This window comes from Macaca mulatta, chromosome 1 (genome assembly GCF_049350105.2).
Source record: "Macaca mulatta isolate MMU2019108-1 chromosome 1, T2T-MMU8v2.0, whole genome shotgun sequence".
In the NCBI taxonomy this organism is placed as follows: domain Eukaryota; kingdom Metazoa; phylum Chordata; class Mammalia; order Primates; family Cercopithecidae; genus Macaca; species Macaca mulatta.
Genome location: NC_133406.1, coordinates 120,343,482 through 120,364,832, shown reverse-complemented (window position 1 = coordinate 120,364,832; position 21,351 = coordinate 120,343,482). Strand labels below are relative to the sequence as shown.

Genomic DNA, 21,351 nt, shown 5'->3' with positions numbered 1-21,351 from the left:
AGAAACTGAAGTGTGTTAGTGACAGTCCCCTTCAGCTTCTGGAAAACGTGAAGCCCTTACTTGCATGTCTTGCTGTTCCCCTGGCATTCAAAGTTGTCAAACAGGCACTCGGCCGTGTTGCACAGCTCATCACACTGGTTGTTGATATAATCCCAGCAGGGAAGTGGGGAGGAGCAGTTGGCCCAGGGGTTCTCCATGGTGAGAGAACAGTCACCCCCATCCCACTGGCAGGCATGGCTGTTGCAGGCCTCATCACAGACGCCATCACGAGCTTTGTCGGCACAATATTGGCTCAAACAGGTGGCAGGAGGGGTGCTGGGGGGTGCCGTGTAGAGTTCACAGCGGCTACCCCAGAATGGTGGGGCACACTGGCAGGAGTAATAAGGAGGCTGGCGCTGAGGGTGGCAGCTGCCCCCGTGCTGGCAGGGGCTACTGGCACAGCCTGACTCGCAGTCCCGGGGGTTGGGGCAAAAGCAGCGGGGTCCAGAGGCGGTGTGCACACACTGCTCTCCTTTCCTACATTTCACTTGTCCACAGCTGCTCTGGCACCTTGCCCCGGAAAATCCCTGTGGAAATCAGTGAGGAAATAAAAATGGCATTGGTAGGAAAACAGTCATATTGGAAGTTTTGGGTTTCTAGAAAACCTCCACATCTCACTACTCCCTTCTGTACTTCCTGTTCAGCCCAAGCCAAGGTTACTAGACAGGTTTCCTTTTGGTATCTCCCGAGGCATAGGGATCTCTTGTTTTGGGAAGGTTTCAGCCTCTGGCAGTAATAAAAGAATGGGTATAGCAAAGAGCTAAAATTAAGCTTCCCTCTACTTTAAGAGACAACTTGCTTTCAAATGGTTCCTGCTAAAGAATGCAAGCAGAGCAGCATTTCCACCAACTCTGGCCCAACCTGGGCAGTGAGATTACCCTCCAGCATGGGGCCAAGAAGCCACATACATCAGCCCTATTTTCAAGGGGGCATTCCACCACTTTTTATGGTTTTCCCTTAGTTTTTCTTAAGACTGACAGTCATGGATTGGAAAGCTCACTGTTTCTGGGAGTATCTAAACAGCTTTTATTTACTTTTGTTTTTGTTTTGTTTTGTCGCTTGTAAACAGCTTTAAATGGAAGAACCCAAGTACTTTCTTGTGAAAGAGCAGAACTGAGAAATCTTCCCATTTGGAAGACTGATTAAACCAGGTTTAATCTCAGTTCTGTCACAGATTGTATGGAAGAGACAATGCCCCTTCTTAGATGAGCAACAGGGCACTTACCGGGGGACAACGGCAAATGAAACCATCAGGCATGTTACTGGCCACAGCACAAGTCCCTCCATTCAGGCAGGGCATCTGGGGACACACATCGACGAAGGTTTCACAGTGCCGGCCTCAGAAAATAAAAAATAAAAAAAGCTTTAAAAGGCAGAAGTAGTCACTACAAGTTACTGAACAAACTTTGCTGGAATGGGAACTAGCCATAGGTGGAGCAAGTGTGAGAGAGTTCAGTTCTAAGCCTGTGGTAATCTGAGCATAGGAAGAAAACACTCACTGTATCTCAGCATGATTGGCCTGTCACTGGCACAGGCCAGTCCCTTACTCTGTCTTGCCTCCACAATAAGTACCAACTCACACGACAGTATGGGTGAGAAAAGTGACTTAAATCCCACCAAAAAAAGAGAAATCACACTTCAGCTTCTTGAAGTCACTTTAGCTTTCATAAATTGCAGGAAACAGTTGAAAAACTATTCATTGCATTTTGTTAATGTCATCTACTTCATAGGAGAGGCTATACCAGGCCAATATATTTAAAAGGTGATTTGCAGCATAGAGAATTTTCATCTGTGATACCTCATTTTAATCACTTTTTGGCTTTTCTGTAACCTAACTCAATTCCTTAAAATGCAGCTTGATTTTCCTAGAGTTAGTTTCCTCTAGGAATAGTTCCAAAACAGAAGGTCCCTAGGGGCCACTGCTCCAAGATAAAGAACGAGGCAACTGGAACCACAGAGGAGACGCAGGGCACAGCTGGGACTCCTGGTCAATAGCAGGAGATAGGCCCCACCTGGCCTGTGGTCACTCGGGAAAGAAGAGGTAGCTTTAAAAATGAAACAAAAATATAATGTTTTTGGCCAATGAGATCAAGCAGCAAGAGGTATAAATGTTTGTCTCTTCAAATCACAGCAGCAGCCACTAACCAAGAGCAACCACCACATGGACACAGCTTGGTGGACCACCAGTCCCTTGCTGTTTATCTCTGCAACAGCATCCCACAATAATTGTGCTCAATGTATTCAACAGATTTTTTTTTTTTTAATTCACAAATGTGGAAAACACACAAACACTACTTCCTGGCTGTGGGACACTACTTCAAAGTGGTCTCCATTCCTTCCTTCTCCTGCTTCCCCCTTACTTTGCAAATGCTTGTCAGTGTTTCCAGAGAAAAAAGCCTCAGGGGCAATGAAAGAAACAGGAGCCAGTTTTGCTTCGTTGGCTTTCCAGCTGCAGTATGGCCAATACGAGGCTGTAGACAGACTGTTCATACTCATTCTGTTCCACATTGCCTCAATAGCTATTATGTTCACAACGGACTATTTCTTTTTGGATGTTAGTGTATCCAGGGAGCTTCCATATTGCAGAATCCCTATTCTTTATAAAATTCTAAGATGGTAAGGTAGCATATCTTTAAAGTTGGAAGGAAAGATGGCTGAAGATGGGCTCAGGATATAGCAGAGTTCAGCTTGATGAATTGTTTGTAAATAGACTATTAAAGCCTATTTTCTGAATCCCAAGGAATCTGATCACACCCTCCGTATGAGAAATACAACTACAGACCCCAGGAAATGCATGATAATTTTCAAATCTGAGTATCCTGCCACATCTGGATACAAACAACTATTTTAGTTCCCAACAGTCACCATGCTGCCCTCTCCAGAAGCAACTAGTAAGTTCTTGTGACAAGACCCCTATTCTGAGGCAGGGCTTGGTCATCTTCATGCCCTGTGACGAAAGAAAGAAGCTTGGGAACAGAGTAGGAACATGGCCAAGCCTTTACTGAGCAGGGCATTACTTGTGACCACTGCAACTTTTCATTTCATACCCATATCAACGATCCTTGGTTAAAGACACTTGAATTTGGACCTGCTCCCTTTAAGTATCTAAGCAGGGTCCTAAGCTTCTCTGAGTCCTAGGAGTGGAATGATCACGGTGGCAGGAACTACCCTGTAATTCAAGCCTCACATGTCAAAGGAGGCAGGGTGAAGAAACCAGAGTTAGACGTAAGGTTCCTTAAAACAAAATGTTATTTTGTTCAGATGAAAAGAGTTCTGTGAATGAATGGTGGTGATAGAACAACAATGTCAATGTACTAAACAATGCCACTGAACTGTACACTGTACACTTTAAAATGACTCAGTTAGTAAATTTTAGGTTTTGGATATTTTGCCACTATTAAAAAATGTTATTTTGTTCAACTACTTTCAATATACACTGTAAAAAATATTCCTGTCATAGCATGATATAATCAATGCACAACAAAAGAATCTCTCAGGAAAAATTAAAGGTAGACACTGATTGTAACATCCATAGAGTACAGACCAAGAAAAAACTGGCTTTTAAAAATTAAGCTACTGTTTTTCTTATATAAGAAAAGCTTCACTTGGTCTGGGACAAGTCACAGGGCCCAATTTGTTCACTAAAACCATCTTCCAAGGCAGAGTGGCCAGGAGGCTAGAGAGCTTCTCACCAGTAAAGGCACTACGGCAAACACACAGGTAGTCATTGGTGAGCTGTATACAGTCCAGGCTGCCCTCAGAGCTGCAGGGGTTGGAGAGGCACTCGTTGATGTCTCCCTCACATCGCTCCCCAGCAAAGCCAGGCAAGCAGCGACAACTGTAGCCTCCAATCCTATCCACGCACTGACCACCATTAAGGCAATGTGGACCCCTGGCACAGTCATCAATGTTTTCTTCACAGAGTAGGCCTGGAGGAAAGAGAAGAGGCACAGAATTATGAAAATCCTTTTAACCTGCTTTCCAGCAAGGGATAACCACACTTGTTGGCATTTTCACAATGAATCAGAGTATACTCTTCAACTGGTAGTGGGACCTTGTAGTTGGGCAGGGCAAAGCACATGCTTTATTCATGACAGCTGTCATCCTTCTGGTGAGTTGTACAAGTAAAGGAATGAACACACTAGAGCTCCACATGTACTCTCCCACACAATCCAGTGAAGTAGCACCCTATGGTGTAGGTCCTATTATTTGTCCCATCTCAAAGACAAGGAAACTGGAGCTCAAGAGAGGCTCAGTAATTTTTCCAAAGTATAATCTAAAATATAAAAACAGTCCAAAAAAGAACATAACAATAAATACAGTCATGCAACTGTATAATGACATTTTAGTCAATGCAGGCAGCATACACAACGGTGGTCCCATAATGAAGCTGAAGCTGATAAATTCCTGTTGCCTAGTAACATCATAGCCTTGTAATGTCATAGCACAATTACTTTTTAAATAAATTCAGTGTAGCTTAGGTGTACAGTATTTACAAAGTCTACAGTAGTCTACAGTAATGTCCTAGGCCTTCACATTCACTTACCATTCACTGACTCACCCAGAGCAATTTCCAGTCTTGCAAGCTCCTTTCACGGTAAATGCCCTATACAGGTATACTATTTTTTATCTTTTATATTGTATTTTTACTGTACCTTTTAAGTTTTCTACGGTACCTCTTCTTAAATATGTTCAGATACATAAATACTTTCCATTGTGTTATAATTGCCTACAATATTCAGTTCAGTAAAACAAGGTGCAGGTTTGGAGCCTAGGTGTGTAGTAAGCTATACTCTCTCTGTTTGTGTAATTACACTCCATGATGATTGTACAACAATGAAATTGCCTAAGGGCGTATTTCTCAGAACATATCCCCACTGTTAAGTGACCCATGACTATACATAGGTTATGTAAATACACTGGTAACAATTGGAACTGAATTTTGAATGAAATACATTTTTAAGTTTTATAATCACTGGCTTTTTTCTGTAATAGTGTGTAAATGCACCAATGCTTTTTATTTAACAAAAATAGAGGATAAATTTCCTGCTGAGAGTTCAAAAGTTATTCCATTTAAAATAGGACTCATTTAATATACTATAGCTATAAATGAGCCATCTAGTATGAATATCTGCATACAGTGTCTTAGAAAGAAACAAAAGAAATCAATGACTATTCTAGAAATTATTCTATGATTAATTCAAAAAGGTACAAAAGAGGCCGGGCGCAGTGGCTCACGCCTGTAATCCCAGCACTTTGGGAGGCTGAGGCAGGCGGATCACTTGAGGGCAGGAGTTCGAGACCAATCTGCCCAACATGGTGAAACCCCATCTCTACGAAATACACAAAAATTAGCTGGGTGTGGTGGCACATGCCTGTAATCTCAGCTACTCGGGAGGCTGATGCAGGAGAATCACTTGAACCCGGGAGATGAAGGTTGCAGTGAGCCGAGGTCACGCCACTGTGCTCCAGCCTGGGCAACAGAGCGAGACTCTGTCTCAAAAAATAATCATAATCATAATAAAAATAAAAACAGGTACAAAAGAAAACAGTTCTGTATTCCTGCCACTTGCATTGTAGCATACACTAACAAAAGCAAGATTATTTTTTTAAAAATGTAAAATAAGGCCCAATTTTCAATAGCAATTACCAAATTACCAAAGATAAAATACCTAGGAACAATCTTAACAAGAAATGTGTTACACTTATATGAAGACAACTTTAATACTGTCCTAACAGACACAAAAGAGACTTGAATAAATGGAAAGACATACCAGGATTTGGTTAGCAAGATTCCTCATCATGAAATTGTCAGTTTTCTCTATACTGATTCATAAATTTAATGAGACCCCAATAAAAATTACCAACAGGAATTTATTAAGACAAGCTGATTATAAAATTATGTGAATAAACTGTAACTATAACCAGAAAAACTATGAAGAAGAAGATCCTTAATTGGAACAGAAAGTTATTGGTGAATTAACAGAATAACAGAGAAAATAAAGTCCAGAAGAATACCAAAAATACACATGGGAATTTAGAATCTGGCAAAGGTACCATCTCAAATCATTATATAAAAAACAAAATATTCAATAAATTGTGTATTAACAAATGAGTAGCCATATGGAAAAAGTACTTGAAGAAAATATAGGAGAATTTCTTTACAGCCTTCAAGTGTATAAGATGTTGCTAACTACAACTCAAAATCCAGAAGCCATTTTAAAAATGATAAATTCAACTTGATTAAAAAGTAAAAGTGTGCACTAAATATCACTATAAAGAAAATCAAAAGATAAAAAACAACATACTGGGAAAATGTTTGTTTTTTTAATATCATAGACAGCCAATTTCCACAAAAAATTAAATCAACAACTTAATGGGGGAAAAAAGACATACATATATATATAAATATATATATAAACAGAAACTGCAAGAAAAGGAAAAGAAAATGATTCTTAAATGAAAATATATTCTCCACCTTAACAAAAAGCCAGTATGCTGATATACTGAAATTACTGATTAAAATTATGAATGTATGTATTACTCAATCCAGCGATTCTATTTCTGAAAATTTATTTTACCAATATGCTTATATGCCTGCAAGATAACTGAAATATCTATCATGATGACACTGGTTAAGTAAAATATGGCATGCCTGTAAAAGGGAATTCTGTTGCTATAAAAAATATTGAGGAAGTTCGGGCCAGGCGTGGTGGCTCATGCCTGTCATCCCAGCACTTTGGCAGGCTGAGGTGGATGGATTGCTTGAGGCCAGGAGTTCGAGACCAGCCTGACCAACATGGAGAAACCCTGTCTCTACTAAAAATACAAAATCAGCTGGGCGTAGTGGCACATGCCTGTAATCCCAGCTACTCGGGGGGCTGAGGCAGGAGAATCACTTGAACCCAGGAGGCGGAGGATGTGGTGAGCTGAGATCGTACCATTGCACTCCAGCCTGGGCAACAAAAGCAAAACTCCATCTCAAAAAAAAAAAAAAAAAAATATATATATATATATATATATAAAATATATATTCCTACACACATCATAATCAAACTATCAAAAGATAAAGAATCTTAGAGGCATCAATATATATATAATATATATAATATATATAGAGAGAAGTATATATAGAGGAGAGAGAAGTTCTATATTTTGATATGAAAATATCTCCAATTAAATAAAAAAAAATCAAGTGCAAAAAATGTGTCTAATGTTCTATCTTCAGAGTAAAAAGTAAAGTAAATAAAATATCATTGCATTTGGCTTCTCTCTACATAAAGAAAATTTTGAAGGATACAGTTTTTGAAAAATTCTAGAAAGAAACACAAACAACTAAAAGTGGTGATTACGTGTTTGTGGGAGAGGGAAAATTTGCCCACCAGAAGAGAGATGGGAATGAGAAGTATTTTCACTGTATACTTTTCTACGTGTGAATACATTTTTGGTCTATATGCCTATATGCATATCTCACCTTATACATAGAGTAAATTGAAAACAAAAAAGTAAAAACAAAATCCAGTATATGCTCCCTATCTCAAAGAATATTTGATATTTAGGGATTGCTAGTAAAATGAACATAAATGTGTATTTCCCCATCAGAATGGAAACACCAGAAATAAACAGATCTATCAAATGAGAGAGAACTCAACCTCAGCCTGAAGCAAAGTAATAGGAAGAGGCAGAACTGTTACAGTTAGCCCTCGACCTGGGAAACTGGAGGGACATGTAGGCAAAGACCCAAGGCTTAGAAATACGGTGACACATTGTGATGACTCTCACAATGGGGTTACGGGACTTTAGAGTTTCCTGGAATGTTTACCAATGGCCAGAGAAGTTAAGTCAAGATGAAAAAAAAAAATACTGTTCCACATACCTAAACAAGCACACATAGTAAAATAATCCAAGGAACTGTAAGTAGGATAAAGTCAAAGAAATTCATACCTACACATATCATAATCAAACTATCAAAAGATAAAGAAAGAATCTTAAAGGCATCAAGAGAGAAGCAATGTATCACATATAAGGGAACTTCAACAAGATTAACAGCATATTTCTCATTAAAAACCATGGATATCAGAAATCAGTTGGATGACATATTCAAAGTGCTGAAAGAAAAAGACTGTCATGATAATATCGAAACTAGTATTCTAAGCCATCTTTACCACAGGATTAGAAGAGACAAAAATTTTGTTTCCTCCTGAAATGATCCATTCTAGGACTGGACATGTCTTATTAATTAAAAGTTCATGGTATGGCAGTGATTTTAGAGTTTGATGAATACTCATGTATTCTCCTATATTTCCCAGCCTCCCTTGAAGTCATGGAGGCCATTTAATAATTCTGGTCAATATACTGTGAGGGACAGTGATGTGTGTTGCTTCCAGACTGAGCTAGTGAAAGCTGCTGTATGACCCTTCAAGTCTGTCTCTCTTCCCTGTACTGTGGAGGCCTTGGAGGCCAGATGTTTCAAACTACATATCTGAAACACAGAGAAAGGTAGCCCAACACATATTCGACTTTATCTGAGTGACAAAATCAGTGTTATATTAAGCTCTGAGATTTGAGGTTTAATTAGCTGCTATAGCTTGAAGTTTGACTCCTCCAAACCACATGTTAAAATGTGATCTCCAATGTTGGACATAGGGCCTAATGGGAGGTATCTGGGTCCCTGGAGCAGACCCCTCATGAATGTCTCAAGGTGCTATCCTTGAGACAATGACAGCATTCTCGTTCTATTAGTTCCCATGAGAGCTGGTTGTTAAAAAGAGCCTGGGATCTCCCTCCCCTCTCACTTGCTTCATCTCTTGCCATGTGATCTCTACACATATTGGCTCCTCTTCACTTTTCACCATGAGTGGAAACAGCCTGACGCTCACACCAGAGGCAGATGCTGGCACCATGCTTCCTGTACAGCCTATAGAACTGTGAGCCAAATATACCTCTTTCGAAAAATAAATTACTTAGTCTCAGGTATTCTTTTATAGCAACATAAATGAACTACGATAATAGCTATCACCAGAATCATAGCTTGTCCTAACCAGTACAATTTCTCAAAGGAACAAACTAACAATGAATTGGAATTAATTTCTACTCAACCATTGATTTCTAGAATAAAGAACAATTCTCCTTTTTGCAGGACCATTCTTCAAATACTTAAAGACCGTTTCTCCTTAGTTTTCTTCTTCCCATTAACCTCATTCCTCAATAACGAGCCTACTAGTAGGGTACTCTCCTATTTTAATTTAGTCAAACTCTGATATCTGGGAAGGCAAATTATCAAACTTTACTGACACAAAGCTCTAAGGCAATACAAATACTTCTCTGGCACTCTGTTCTCTTTAACACTAACGAGAATGAATTTGTCACCAGTGTGGATGGCCTTTAACATTTTTTTCACAGGCTTCTCAGAGTAGGCCCCATCATAACTACATCTCTTCTGATAAACAATACTCAAAACTCTTTCCAAGGGATGGTTCAAAAGCAGTGTCAATGTTCGCAGCAGAATCATGGCCCTACCACTTAGTTGAAAAGCAGTGGCAATGCCCACAGAAGAATGATGGCCCCATCACTCACAGTCCATGGCTGCATCTCTCATCAGGCCTTACTGCAATTCCTAAGGTAGAACCTTGCACCATCAGTATCCTCCCCTGAGGTGATGAAAATAGGCAGATATTTTCATTTCATTCATTCCCCCACCTTATAGAGGTAAGACTTGGCTAATTTAAAAAATACATAAGCAGGTAAATGTAAATTGTTTATTTTAGAGGTCATTAGTTGCTTTTCTGTGAAGCAACAAGAAATCTTACTGACCAAGCTAATTTTGTTATGTTATGTTAATATTGTATCAGTTCCATATTCTGTGTTTCATGGAATATCAAGATGCCAAACAACCGGATAAAACTGAGAACATAAATCACAACATCAGAGTTAGCAAGAGATGGGAGAATAAAATGGCTTGAATTACTAGGATGCAGAACTAAATGCTTGGAATGAAGCTAGTCTTACTATCTTTGATTTTATAAAATCCCCTGAACACTAAGAATGGTTTTATAACTTAGACAATGCCCTCGATGGAAAATGGATAAGGATGATTTCATACCCCGAGTGCCTGGTGGGCAGGAGCACTTGAAATGGTTCACAAGGTCAATACAGGTGCCTCCATTCTGGCAGGGCTGATTCTGGCACTCATCCACTTCATACTCACAGTTGACACCCTGATAGCCTGGGACACACTGCCATGAGGAAACAAAAAGGACAAGAAATACTGGACCATTACTGGAAACAGACCATGAGAGCAAGTGAGATCTGGAACATTTCTGTGACTCTCTCCCACCTCCCCACTTAGCTTTTGTATGTCTTCTCTGGAGCCATCACACTCTCTGCTAATCATTCTACGCAGGGACAGAAAACCCGCAGCTTACTGGCATTTACCTATTCCTCCTCCAGTTGAAAAAGGCACTTTAAAGGGAAGGCAAAGACTGAATACAATGAAGGATATTTCAGATTTGACTTGTGTGCAAACCTTTTGTTCCTCCCAGGTACAGGTTTCCTCATCTTTAAAATACACATTCCTCTGTATGTGATGAGGACCCTATGACTCAGTCAAAAGGCATATGTGGATGGTAGCACAGACATGCAATTATTGATCTCCAGGTTTAGGAAACTGCATGTATGTGTGAGAAAATGGTTGAGATACGGCTGGGGGTAAAGGGAGGTGGGTCTGGCTGGCTGTGGTGGCTATAGGGGTTGGAAGAATTTCAGGGCTGACCAAGAAAAAGGATATGGCTGTGAGGTGGCTTTATTTGGACACTTTGACAGGTTTGCATGTGGGAGAAGTCTCATATAGCATGAGACCTTCCAGAGGGGTAGGTGGGTAAGAGGAAGACAGCAAGTAAACTCTGGGAAAGAAGGATCAGAGAGGGAGTCTAGGTGATGTCACTCAGCAGCCAGTGGCAGGAATCTCTGGGTCAGAGAGCTCTAAAGGCCAGCATCAGTCTGGGGTCTGTATGGCCCCAGGGTTTATTTTGTCCTACTTATACTATGGCTAGCAGATTTTGGCTGCTGTTTTGCAGGCTATGCAAAGCAGGCAAGCTCTAAATAGTTAAAAATCTGCTTATTTGAGCGCTATGTTTAAAACAACTGGATGTGTCAAAATTTGGGTTTGGTACTGGCAGGCCTTTCAGCTAATGAGTCCCAGCCTGCTGTGAAGAAATAAACAACCCAGGGGCCAAAATACAGAAGCTATCATTGGCTCATTCATATAACAATAGAGAAGCAAAGCTTTTCTCAGTGTTGCTTGGTGGTTTGAACTGGTATCAAATTAATGTCTCAGACATTTTGCTAATATCTTGCTTGCTCTAACCATTATCAGCCCAGACATTAAAATAGTGACATGTCCCTTGAAGACACATACTTCCTCCAATATGTACATGTAACATTTAGCATGATGCTATGGGGAACAGGATGAGCAACATTTTTTTTGAGAGAAAATTGCTAGTTGACTGATTAATGACTACATACAAAGGTGACAGGGGCCAAAGGAATACTCCACAAAGCAGTTTTTCCTATCTCAGCTGCTATTCAGGGAAGTGCGGACTGTTATGTTGGGTGAGCCTGTAAAATGTACTCTGGTAGTGACTCTTGGCTCCGAATCCTAAAAGCAAGCCTAAGGAGCTGGGATGGTTCCATACTAGGGACATGTTAACTTACTGCACAGAGAAGCTGAAAGAAACAGTGGTAAACACTATGATGGGGATTGGTAAAAATCTATAAACTATAAATATAAGATACAAGCAGCTAAATTCAATATATCAGTGCTCAAAACAGTTGTATGATCTCCTGGGAGGTCCATGACCTCTGCTTGTTCAGTGTCCTCACCTCGCATCTGTATCCACCAATGAAGTCACTGCACGTTGCCCCGTGCTGGCAGGGGTTGGACGCACACTCATCGAGCTGTTCCTCACAGTAGCTCCCAGTATAGCCCAGGGGGCACTGACAGTAATGTGTGTTGCCAGCATTGATGCAGACACCTGAGTGCTGGCACAAGTGTTCAACAAGCACACCTGGGAAACCCAGTGAGGAAGAAATGTCACAGAAGAACATGTGACACATGGGGTTCAAATCAACCAATGAGCAAGTAAACCTAAACTGGCTGACACATCAAATCTTATTCTTAGCCAGTTCTTCACAGACCTCAGTACCAGATGTATATTAAAAATAAACCCTGAAAGTGGAATATACCTTAGTTTCATTTCAAATACATTTCTTCCTGGAATGTCTGAACCTATTCCTCTACCCTTACATCTTCTATCTTGAGCCCTTTCCCCAGAGCCCTGCCCACCCACTACTATCTGCCCTTCCCTCTTATCTGACAAAAAATAATACCTGCTCTAAATGCCACTGGTCAGTCAATATTTCAGTGAATGACCTGAGTCCAAGGGAGCAAAGCTTACCTCTCCTGGAGGCTGCTATGTCACAAGAGACATTGGGCACGTCACAATAAGCACCAGCCCATCCAGATGGACATCGGCACCGGGACTCTGCTTTATCCTGAATGCAAGTACCTTTGTTTTTACATGGAGACCGACTGCAGAGGTTCACCAGGGTCTGAAACAGAGGCAGGGGTGTACATACATCAAAATACAAATACTAGAAATGAAGAAAAAGAAGTTCTATTGTGTTACAAGAAATCAAAGAAAAGCACACTGATTAAAAAGAAAAGGAGCCTTCATCTAGTAAAAGAGCCCTTAAACTAGATTCAGTGTTCTGAGGTACATCTAACCATTTTTACGTACCGTAAGTCTTCACTTAACGTCATCATTAGGTTCCTGGAAACTGCGACTTTAAGGACAACAATATATAATGAAACCAATTTTACCACAGTCTAATTGATATAAAAAAGAGTTAAGTTCCTATACTTATTTCTGGTTAAAAAAGTCACTAAACTTCAAATTAACACCCACTTCTAATATTAAACATTAAAATAAGCTATACATTCATTTAAGAAATATTAATAAAAACAAGTAAAATAATTATTTATCCAATTTTTGGTGAATCCGCGAGTAACGGTAGTCCTAGTGGTGGCAGGTCAAGTCAAGGAATAAATGTTTGCAAAGCAAAACTGTCAGCACCTCTTACCACCACACAGTTCAGAAAGCAACACTAACCAATATGGCAGGCTTGCTGGGTGGTTTTGTACCACATCGTTTATTGTTGTGCACCTGGTACGATTATCATAGGCTTTATGAGTTTTCATTTTACAATAATTGGCATATTCATTCATTTATTTTCTTTCTTTTTTTTTTTTCTTTTGAGATGGAGTCTCACTCTGTCGCCCAGGCTGGAGTGCAATGGTGCAATCTTGGCTCACTGCAAGCTCCGCCTCCTGGGTTTATGCCATTCTCCTGCCTCAGCCTCCCGAGTAGCCGGGACTACAGGTGCCTGCCACCACACCTGGCTAATTTTTTGTATTTTTAGTAGAGACGGGGTTTCACTGTGTTAGCCAGGATGGTCTCGATCTCCTGACCTCATGATCCACCACCTCAGCCTCCCAAAGTGCTGGGATTACAGGCGTGAGCCACCGTGCCTGGCCCCATTCATTTATTTTCTAACCCATTTATTCCAGTTCAGGTTCATGAGTGGCCAGAGCCTATTCTGGCACAATGGGACAATGTAGACATGTCCACTTCACCCAACATACATGGCTTTGAGTTGTGGGAAGAAACTAGAGTCCCTGGAGAAAACCCACACAGACATGGGGAGAACATGCAAACCCCACACAGACAGCAGCTCTGGCCAAAAACAGATTTTTTCCACCACTCAATGTTATAACAAAATGACGCCGAAGGAAACAAAGTTATTTGAGGGCCTGCTGCAGTCTAATTCCTCTTAGGTCTTCTATTTAAAAAGTTATTACCAAAAAAGTTTAAAAATTCAAGGAAGCCCAACAGGTTAAGCTATTCCCAACGCTCTAGACATGATTTGCCTACATGTATGGCCACCCCGCAGTGCTAGAAAGAAAGAGTTAAAGCTGTCAGACAGGTTCACACTTTCTGTGCTAATCCTGTGTGAGAAATCCACATGGGTCTTGACCAAATCTATCTTTGGTGAATATGGGTAAAAGGACTTAATGCCTGTTAATAAGCCTAAAACCGTTTAAGAGCTTATTTCTAAGGAAGGCAATCTGAGGCAAAGAGTGCACAAGGACTGGCACTTTTCATCTGAATTCACACATGGAGTGGCTTGGCCCCTTGAGGAGAGGAAGGCCAAATTCACAATATAGACTGTTTGCTGGAAGAAGGGAGGAGTGCTTCGTCAGCACTTCCAATTGACGCTATGAGAACAAATAGGAGCCCAACCAAAAATGCTCTCGGGATCCATGGAATCTGCAACAAGCCGCTTAATTCTGTGGAGGTGGGTGCTCCCTTGTCTAATATAGCCTAAGCCTTACTTAAGTGCGCCCTGTAAGTCAAGTTTGGCCATTTGTTCCTATGTTCTTTGGAGTTATTATTCTATCACTATTAAAGAGGTAGAATAACATAAAATTAAATACAGTGCTGTTTGGTATGCAGCTTTGGAAAAGTTACTTTGCCCCTCTGGGGCTCAGTTTTGCCTTCCATGAAATCAAAGGTTAGATTAGTTGCCTATAAGGGCTCTTTCCATCCTAAAATTTTATGGAAGTGTGTATTTACATATTTGAACTTAAAAGATATGTAAATCGTTTGGTTTTGAGAATGTTACCACATTGTAAGATATAACAATTATCATTATTACCCCCTTAGATGTTGCATCTGACCTTTAAAAGGGTATTTTGATTATTCTCTATTTTCTTCAGTTCTTTCTGTGCTTCCAATGTAAAACAAAACAAAACAAAACAAAACAAAACAAAACAAAAAAACTGTGTTTATTTCCCACATGTATTTTTCTGCAGTTCGTGGTTAGCCTCTTTTCAAGATCTTACGTTTGTGAATCTATATCATATTGCCAGCACCATTTTGGAATCTGCAAGTTATTAAGAAGTTACCTAGATTATCTCAGGCACATCCCTGAGATCCACAATAGTCTCTTTTAGAAGGAACTTATTCAGACTAGAAAGTGAACAGGTATAATATTCAGCTGCTCTAGGGGAGCAGTTTGGTGAATGGGAAGGAAGTCAATTACCTGACAGTTTTTCCCAGTGTAGCCCAGGGGGCAGCTACAGTGGTAGGTACCCAGGCCATCAACACACGTTCCCTCATTCAGGCATGGATGAGAGCTGCATTCATTGATCTCATGGAGGCAGAAGAGTCCAGTGAAACCCACAGGGCACAAGCAAGAGAAGGAGTTAATCCCATCAACACATGTGCCACCATTGAAACAAGAGCTAAGAAGCAAACAGAGAGAGCAACATCAGCTATGCATCTGGTGCCTGTGACTTACTACTAGAAAGTAAGATTTCTGGAATCTAAGATGTTACAGAGGCAAATACCTCTGAGCAACCCATATCCCGTAAACTTTCTTACAAGCTAGATTGGGTGCCAGAAGCTCTGAGGTGCCCACTTCCTTTCTATAATCAAAGGCTCAGAAGTATTTAAAAGACTGAGCTTAGTATAGATACCTAGAGAAAGTGAAGTTTTCTAGGTTTTACCCAGTTCTTCTGTAGTTTTCCCATGTACCTCATTTCATTTTATCTCTAAGTCAATTTATTTGAAAAATCCTCTTCACTATAGATTATTTATAAAAGACAAATAGAACAAATATGTTCATGATATTATAAAAATAAATGAAACAAAACTCCCAGAAATTTCTTAAAGACTGGTAACAATTCCAATCTCTGCAGAGAAAATGGAATTTTCGGATTTTTGAAATGAACAAGAGACCAAGGGAAGAACAGAACAGAATTATAGCTCTTTCTGTTCTCTAAGCAAGAAATAATAAACCATCCCTATAAACTTTGCAACCTCTGACCTTTAACTTTCTAACTACATATGTTTTTCAGGAACCAGTAACTGGGCAATAGGAGATGACTGTGGACTGGGATCCATGGGGACACCTCATCCCTGCTCCACAATTCTAGCACTGTGCTCTGAAGTTTCCTTCCCATTCTCCCTTTCTCTTGTAAGATGCTGATGCCCGAGTGATTGGTTGCTCACCTCTCAGTGCACTCATCGATGTTGTTCTCACAATGGACTCCATCAAATCCTGCCTGGCACTTGCAAGTGTAACTGTTCACGTAGTCAGAGCAGGTCCCTCCATTCTTACAGGGTTCACTTAGACACTCATTCATGTCTGTCTGGCACTTATCCCCAGTGAAACCCGGAAGGCAGAGGCAGGAGAAAGTATTCACTCCATCCACACAGGAACCTCCATTCTGGCAAGGATCTAAGCCATTACATAAGAATTAGAGCTCTGAAGAGTAGCATCAATTTAATCTTAGATTCATAAAAGTGAATGACCTGAACTAAGTCACGCCGAGGGCAGCATAATTCTGACTTTTTCATTGAATTCTGCCAACTCCCCCATTTATGAAAATCAATTCAGTAATACTTGCTTGAAGTTTTTAACCTGTTTGTTAATTGGAATAAACTTCATCTATATCACCACCAACAGTTTTGTAAAACCAATAGTCATAAAACTTGCATTGGTCCCTCACACATTTGCAAATCAAATATGTGCCCCAATACACAGAATATCAATCAATATTTTCAAAAGGTATATGTGATTGTGCAGTGTGTGGGGGAGGACAAAATACACATATTCATGTTTTTCCAGGCATATTAACTATATAAATTAATCTTCTCTCTTCATTTCACTTCTGTCTCCTCTCTCTCTCTTTTTCTCTCTTTTAGATTTCAGTAGCCTTATGAAACAAAGTTTAAATAAAAATTGGAACACTTTATACTCATAGTAAGGAACCAACAAATTTTAAGCGACAGTCATGCCACGGCACTCTACAATCATATGGCATACAAATCAGAACAAGAAAAACAAGCTGTAGCTATGGCTCTTAAGGAACTTAAAAATATAATTGCAAAGATGGGTTATACATGTAAAATGAAAACTAAATACTAAACTAATGGGTAATGTGACCCTTATTTTATTAGAGAAACATTTAATATACCTCATTTATCTCTTGAACTAATTCCCTTATAAGACTCATCTGCAGTCTCTATTAAAAGCAATTGTAAAAATTGTTTCAGTTAAGAAAAAATTGTTTCTTAACCACAGTACACAGTTACTATAATTTCCATAGCATCTTTCAGGAAACTCACCATCCATAATTTACTGAATTATTTTAAACTCATTGTAAATACTGTTGGTTCCACTTCATATAGAAAAATTTAAAAATACTCAGTATTTTGAATGACATGTTACTCAATGTGAGAAAGAAATACAAAGAGCTTGATCTCACTCCCTAAAGTTCTCCATCAATTGTGCCTTGGATACATACTTTTTTACCATTTGTAATACATCATTAAAATTATTTGTCCATATGTCTGTTTTTTTTGTTTTTTTTTTTTTTTTAAGATGAAGTCTCACTCTGTTGCCTGGGCTGGAGGTGCTGTAGCAATCTTGGCTCACTGCAACCTCCACCTCCTGGGTTCATGAGATTCTTGTGTGTCAGCCTCCCGAGTAGCTGGGATTACAGATGTCCGCCACCACGCCTGGCTACTTTTTGTATTTCAGTTTCACCATGTTGGCCAGGCTGGTCTCAAACTGTATCTATATGTCTTTCTTCCCTAATAGACTATGAGCTTCATGAAAATAGAAACTAAAACTTATTTATCTTATCACTGCCAGCACCTAGCATGGTGGCCTCCCTATGATAATCTGAAGTTATATATCCTATAAATTAAGGTGCCATTATTAATGCATTGTGATAATCTCATTTAAAGTTTAATGACTTAATCATTACACAAGTAACTTAGGATTAGTCAGTACCTACGTAATAAAACTATTAAGGCTAGGGGAACAACCACCAGAAAGACGTAGGCAGTATAATCCCTATAGTTTTCATTGGGCTGCGAATAGCTCATGTTCATTCAATAACAATGAAAAAAACCATGTGGCAGTGAGTAGAGTCCCGAGGGACCCCTGTCTTAGTAGTGAGCCATATTAGCCCTCGACTAAAGACTATTTTGGAACCAATTAACAAACTTGAAGTAAGACTCTGAAGGATTGGACTATGTCCAAATAATTGAATATTTGAATAAAGTTCAAAAATGTTTTTTTAAAAAAGATTTTTAAGAAAATTCAGCATGGAACAATGTAAAATGGATGTCTAGCATCCAACAAAAAATTACCAGGCAGGCAAAGAAGCAGGAAATACAACTCAAAATGAGTAGAAAAAATTTGAACAGAAACATACTCAGGAGTTTCTTATATGGTAGAAAAGTAGGTAAGGACAATAAAATATGGTCAATTATTATCAACTATAAAACGATGATACTCAATATGTTCAAGGAGGAAATAAAAGGATGAACATGACAAAGAGGGAGATAACATTAAAAGAAAGACTTGAACTAAACTTTTACCTATAAAAACATAATATCTGAGGGAAAAATATACTAAATGAGATTAACAGTAAACAAGAAACTATAGAGGAAACAATTAGTGAACTTGGAAGTATAACAAGATATCTTCAAATAATAAAATAATCCAAAATAAAACACTAAGTGGAAGAAACACTGAAAAATAAATGAATCAACCTTGCAGTCTAATAAATGCATAATGAACATTATAAAGGGGAGAGGCAAAAACTTTTGAAAAAAAAAAGGTTAAATATTTTCCAAATAATGGTTAAGTATTTTCCAGACCTGGACCCCTAACCAAAAATACAAGTAAATTCCAAACAGAAGAAACATAAAGAACACTACACTAACAGGCATTATAATCAAGTTGGTAAAAATCAGTGGAAAGAGGATATCTTAAAAGCAGCCACAGGAGAGATAATTATATATGAAGGAACAGATAAAAGAATTGTGGAATAACAGCAGATTTCTCCTCAGAAATAATGCAAGGTAGAAGATAATAGGATAGCTTTAAAGTGCTGAAAGAGTAAGTCAATTTAGAATTCTCTTCCCTGTGAAAATATCTTTGAAAACTAAAGCAAAATAAAAACCTTTCTGACACACAAAAACAGAAAGACTTCATCACCAGGAGACAAAGATTACACAAAATATTCAAGGGATTTTTTCAGACAGAAGGAAAATGATACCTGATGGAAACACAAATCTACATAAAAGAATAAAAACCAACAAGACTTGAAAATATGTGGGTAACTTAAAGACTTTTAAATTATTTTTCAAATTTCTTGAAAAAATAATTTACCTTTTAATTATATATTTGGTGGGTTTAACGAGATATACATTTTAAAACAATAATACAAGAGAGGCCAGGAGGAATGCAAATGTGAGTGTACAGCTCTTCTCCTCTATATGAAGTTGCATGATTGAAGGTACATTATAACAAGTTAAAGTTGCACACCAGTAATCCCTACAATAACTACTAAAAAATATATAACGAATACAGTAGTGAATATAGATAAATTTTTGAAATTTATGTATGTAGATAACATATAATCATAAAAATATGCAATTATTTCAAAAGATGTCAGAAAAAGAGGAAAATGGAAACAATAAACAGAAAGAACAAAGATAAAGCAAACAGCAAGATGGCATATTTTGAAGCCAGCCATATAAAAACCTACATTAAATTTAAACAGTCTAAATACCTGAATTAAAAGATGGATATTGTCATATTGGAGAAAAAAGACAAGACCCAACATATGCTCTCTACAAGAAACCCATTTTAGAGAAATAGGTCAGAAGTAAAAGGATTTTTAAAAACACACTCTAATGATAAAATAAAGCTAGAGTAGCTATATCAATATCAGGCAAAGTAGACTTCAGAGAGAGAAATATGACAAGAGTTTAAAAAGACCATTTCAAAATGATAAATGGGTCAATTCCTCAAAAGGACATAAGAACCCTAAATATTTATAAGCACTTAATATTAGAGTTTCAAAATTCATTAAGCCAAAACAAATAGAATTACTAGAGAAACAGATGAATATACAATGATAGTAGAAGATTTCAATACTCTTGAATAAGAAATAAACAGAAAGCCTACTTACTATACTCTATGAATAATAAGTAGACAGAAAGTCATAGAGGACATAAAAGACCTGAATAACACTATTATCCAATTTGAATTAATAACATTTATAGAACACTCTATGAAAAAATCTGCAAAACAGACATTCTTTCCTCTCAAAGAAGAGACAAATTACCAATAATAGAAACATGAGAAGGAAATCGTCACAGATCTTGCAGACTATTAAAGCTCAGTAAGGAAATGTTACGAAACAAATTGATGTTATGTCAACAAATTTGACAAAACAGATGAACTGGAGGAATTCTTTGAAAGACAGATATTACCAAAGTTCAATTAAAAACAGATAACCCATAAGGCAATATATGTATTAGGAAAACCAAACTTGTAGTTAAAAACTTTCCCAGAAAGAAGGTTCCATGTCTAGATATTTGGAAGAAAAGACACCAGTTCTACATAAATTCTCCCAGAAAATAGAAAGAAACACTTCCTGATATGTTCTATGAGGACAGCATTGCCCTCCTATCACAACCAGACAATGATAGTACAAGAAACCCTGGAGAACAATATCCTTCATGAACACAGATATAGAAATCCTTAACAACATTTTGGCAAATCAAATCCAATAATACATAAAAGGAGTAATACATAATGCCCAAATGGAATATAGCCAATAAATTTAAGATTAGTTTAACATTTGCAAAGTATTAAATAATAAAGTTGATGACAATTTACTTATATTAAAAGACCAAAAAATAATTTCACCATGTCAACAGATGTAGAGAAATCAACTGCACACCAAAAAATAAACATTCATTCATTATAAAAATACAAAAAGACCTCTTAACAAACCAGAAGTACAAGGTCTCTCAATTTGATAAAGAGCCTTTATGAAAACCTATAGGTAACATCTTACTTAATGGTAAAAGACTACATACTTTTCCCCCAGGATCAAAAACAAGGTAAGGCTGGCTTCTCTCACCACTTCTATTATGCATTTATTGAAGATCTTAGTACGATATCACACAATATGTAAAAATTAACTCAAAATAGATCATAGGCCAAAATATAAGAGCTAAAATTATACGACTTTTAGAAGAAACCACAGTAGATAAACCTTGAGTTTGGATTAGGTGAAGATTTGTTAAACAAGAAATATGAAGCATGAACTATAAAGAAAAAACATGCATACACTGAATTTCATCAATGTTAACATCT

The 21,351-nt window shown here is 38.3% G+C and overlaps 1 protein-coding gene across 2 annotated transcripts in view; it reads right to left on the bottom strand.

Annotated features, from left to right (window-relative positions):
- The window catches only part of NOTCH2 (notch receptor 2), a 189,632-nt gene that overhangs the window by 13,413 nt on the left and 154,868 nt on the right, over positions 1 to 21,351 (bottom strand). For both annotated transcript variants that reach the window (XM_015147334.3, NM_001260662.1), the window contains 8 exon segments: positions 16,173 to 16,401; positions 15,202 to 15,403; positions 12,495 to 12,648; positions 11,920 to 12,104; positions 10,142 to 10,274; positions 3,732 to 3,968; positions 1,265 to 1,377; positions 61 to 566 (listed from right to left, as the gene is read on the bottom strand). In XM_015147334.3, the coding sequence (XP_015002820.3) occupies positions 61 to 566; positions 1,265 to 1,377; positions 3,732 to 3,968; positions 10,142 to 10,274; positions 11,920 to 12,104; positions 12,495 to 12,648; positions 15,202 to 15,403; positions 16,173 to 16,401 (1,759 nt within the window).